Source organism: Aphanomyces astaci (genome assembly GCF_000520075.1).
Source record: "Aphanomyces astaci strain APO3 unplaced genomic scaffold supercont1.36, whole genome shotgun sequence".
NCBI lineage: Eukaryota > Oomycota > Saprolegniomycetes > Saprolegniales > Verrucalvaceae > Aphanomyces > Aphanomyces astaci.
Window position 1 is genome coordinate 469193 of NW_009798299.1, and position 3799 is coordinate 472991.

Below are 3799 nucleotides of genomic sequence, written 5' to 3' on the forward strand. Positions count from 1 at the left end.
TGACCGAAAATTTGAAAGAATCAAGGGTCAGAGTTGAAATGTCTGCAATACCGGGAACGTTGTCAAAAGCTCCTAACGATGGGGTGCGGAATCCAACCGCCCAAACATTGCCGGAATAGAGGGTAACCGTAGCGTCCTTCATCAAAGGATGATGCGGGGTTGTTAAACAACAATTGAGACGCAGCGGTGGTGTAGCGATGTGACAGGTGGGTTAACGGCTTGCCACCACCTTGCCCGCACCCAGCTCCTAAGTACCTGGCTCATAACCATAACGCACCCTAGCTCATGCTTGCCTGGGAACGTGTCTCAAAGGCAAGTATAGCTTAGAATCGCTAGCCCAGTGAAGTTCCCCAATGTCTCAACCGCACCCGCATCCATTGTATACAAAAATGCATATTAGTGTAGAAGTAGTGAAGTAGACTAAGAAGATTTCATAGTGATGAGGATTAAGGAGATCTTTGTAGATCTTCCGTTAATTCATTGTGCATTTTGCCCTCAACTACACACGCTTCCTCCCGCAGTGCTATAGGTGGCATGGACGAGAGCAGCAAGGAACTTCATGGCAATAAGTGAAATCGAGAAATGAAAGAGGGACTGACATCGCCCTTTGTTTGGGTGGTCTATAATACAACGGCCAAGCCATTCTCGATGACTTATTCTGGCAAGTCAAGTACCCTTTGAAGGGTGATCAAGAAGATACAATATTACGTACTCCTAGTGTACAGTGAAACTCGGTCAGTGCAACTCTGCATGTGTATTTTTTTTTGTATGCATAGTGCATAGTGCCAACAAATTTAAATAATATTCATTACGTCAAGTTTGTTACCTTCCCCCCAATTGGGAGTATTACTGTATTTTTGAAGTTGCTCTGACCGAGTTTCTCCGCAATGCACTGTACTAGTAAACAATTAACACCCAGAACAAGTCTTCGAGAATGGCTTGGTCGTTGAATACCCAAACAAATATGGATGGGTCACGCTCGAAATCCATTTCAATCGAGCGCGATTGAAAGCGCTCGAATGAAACGGACCTAATTGAAATCAAATTCAGAATTTGTATGACCTCAGCTTTCCACGCGAACGCGCAGTTCACCGGCACAGGGGTCAAGCTCTCATTCTATCTACCGAAGATCCGGCCAATACAAAACTAATGTTATATGTGGAGAAACAATTTTAATATTCAGTCGAGTGACATCGGGGAATCAAATCATCGAAAACCGCATCTAGCTCGGCCAAGGGAATTAATTGCACCCTTATATTGTCATCATCCACAGCATCTTCCGTAGTAGTATCCGAATCATCATGCGGACTTCGTCAGACGTCATGGTATCCACATGGCGGCGCCGGCAGGTTCGGACCTGATTCAGCCCAACCGCTGAATCAGGTCCCAGTCTGACTGGCTAATATTCTTTTAAATTTTGACCAATCGTGTGAATCGAGCGAGCGCTCGCGAGCGATTGAAATCAGCGCATCCATACAAACAAAGGGCGATGTGGGCGGTTTGAGCCCTTCTTCTTGATCAAGAAGATACAGTCCCCAGAGATAGTCAACACGTAACACCCAGAACAAGCCTTCGAGAATGGCTTGGTCGTTCACCACCCAAACATGCCGCCGCTGTGTCTCAATTTGTGTTTGACAATCCCGCACCCATCGGTCGAGGAGTCTCTGCCGTCCCCGTCTTCTCAAACATAACATGGGCGGTTCGATTCCGCAACCCGGCATTTGGAGCTTATGACAACATTCCTGGCATTGCAGGCATTTCAAGTATGGCCTTTGTTTGACATTACGGCCAATGCGTCAATGTGGTTGCAACCACAGTTGTGCCCTTCCGCCGACGGTACCAACACCCCATTGATGCACTGTTTTGTCTCCCGCTTCTTCTTGGCTTTCGGTCACGGGACCTTCGTCAAGGCAGCAAATATACACACTTATATTAGTGAGGTTAAACACGCCGCGAGACGCCTACTTACTACCATTCACTAAAGTATTCAGTATCTCCACTAAGGTATCGGAACCTTTGACACGCCACACACACAGAGTGTGTGTGTTAGCAATGGGTCAAACTAACGCGCGACCCAATTTCGCTGCACGCTGCAGAACACTTCCCCTCCTACGGAAAGTCCAGTGCCTTGATGAGGGCGGCCACGGCAGGGTCTTCCTTGTTCGCCGCCGCCCACTTGCGAAATACGACTGGAATGTCGTCCAGCAAATTCGCCGCAGGTTCCCAGGACGATTCTTCATCGTCGAGTCCAAGCCACTTCACCAAAACTTGGTGTTGGTCATCCACGCAGCGCGCTTCGTGCAGGCGCTCCACATGAAATCTGCCATCGCCAAACGCGATCTGCGCCTCGAGGTATTCGGTCACCTCTCTACCACCTTCGTGGTACATCTTCAGTCGGCACGCATGATGGACCGTGACTTCATACGGTGGCACCAGCTGCTGAGTCTCCATCACATGGTCTGTGATAACTCTGGTCACTTGGCAGGGTCCTCGCCAATGCAGGGCCAATTTTGTCGGACGGTTGACGACCGATCCGACGAGCACAAAATCGCCGACTGAAAAACCCGCAAACTTGACTTGGGATTTTCGGTCGTGGCGTCCACGCGCTTGCTGACGCAACTTGTCGCTTCGCACCGCCACGTTGCGGTGCATTTCTTCTAGCGCCACTTGGAGGTCCGTCACATGTTTCTGACGGGCGGTGCCAAGCCAGTCCGCGACATAAACTTCCTTGGACGTCGGGTGGACAAATCCTGCCAGCGGGTCTTGGCTGGCAGGCCGGTAAACGCTGTCACAGGCGCAATTCCTCCCAGCCGGTCCGCCGGCTGATGGTTGAGGGCACCTTGAACGAGGGGCAACACATGCAGCCTTTCGTCCGCGTTCAGCTTCATTTCGCTAAGCAGCGCCTTCACGGCGCGCAGCACTAGTCGGTTGACTACTTCTACAGTCCCGTTCGCCCAAGGACTGTAGGCTGTCGTGATATGATGGTGGGCACCCACCAACTTCCGCACCTTCTCGAATCACTTCGTTCTTGAAGTGAGAACCGCCATCTGACATCCATGTGTCAACGCAGCCGAACGTGGTAAACCACCCTCATCAGGCACTTAGCGGTCGCGGCGGCGTCAGCGGACTTTGCCGCGAACAGCTGCACAAAGCCACTCATGTCGTCCTTCACGACAAGCACTTGTTTTTGGCCAGACTTGGCCATGGACATCGACAACCAGTCGAAATGGATGAACTCGTTCGGCTTCTCTGCGTGAAGCGCCGAACCCAATGGACTGGGAACCATTTCTCCGCCAATGCACAGGCAGTGCAAACAGGCACGCACGAACGCTTCGACGTCCGTGGGAAGCGTCTTCCACACAAACTTGTCGGACACCGACTTGGTCGTCGCTGCGATGCGACGGTGACCGCTGGCTCCTTGGTGAGCGATCACACAAATCCGCTGCTGTGGGTCAACAGCACCGTCTGGGATCCAGATTCGTCCATCTGGGTCCACATAAAAATGGGAGTCGTCGTCCCAATCCACACCGTTTGGGGGGGTCCCTCCCCCTTCCATGGTTGAACTTTGGATGTCGCTGATCGTAGCGGCTGTCGGCCACTCGAAATCCACTTGTTGCAGGGGCGACACCACATGGATCAGCTTGCGAACATTCGCAACTGGTTGATCCGTCGGAGCCGAACCCCATCGCCTCAGGAGGTCGCCCCACACGTTCGCGTCACCCGAGACGCACTCAATGGTGTACGGGAAGGTCGACATCACCAGCGACCATCGCTGCAGCTTGTCGGCCTGGTACTTGGT

The 3799-nt window shown here is 51.8% G+C and overlaps 1 protein-coding gene across 1 annotated transcript in view; it reads right to left on the minus strand.

Annotated features, from left to right (window-relative positions):
- Window positions 1–2109: 2109 nt before the first annotated feature.
- H257_11898 (hypothetical protein) overlaps window positions 2110–3799 on the minus strand; it is a gene marked incomplete at both ends in the record, with an annotated part of 3514 nt that continues 1824 nt past the window's right edge. The window contains 2 exons of the mRNA XM_009838976.1: window positions 2110–2839; window positions 3102–3787. Coding sequence (XP_009837278.1) covers window positions 2110–2839; window positions 3102–3787 — 1416 coding nt within the window. The remainder of the gene's footprint in view (window positions 2840–3101; window positions 3788–3799) is intronic.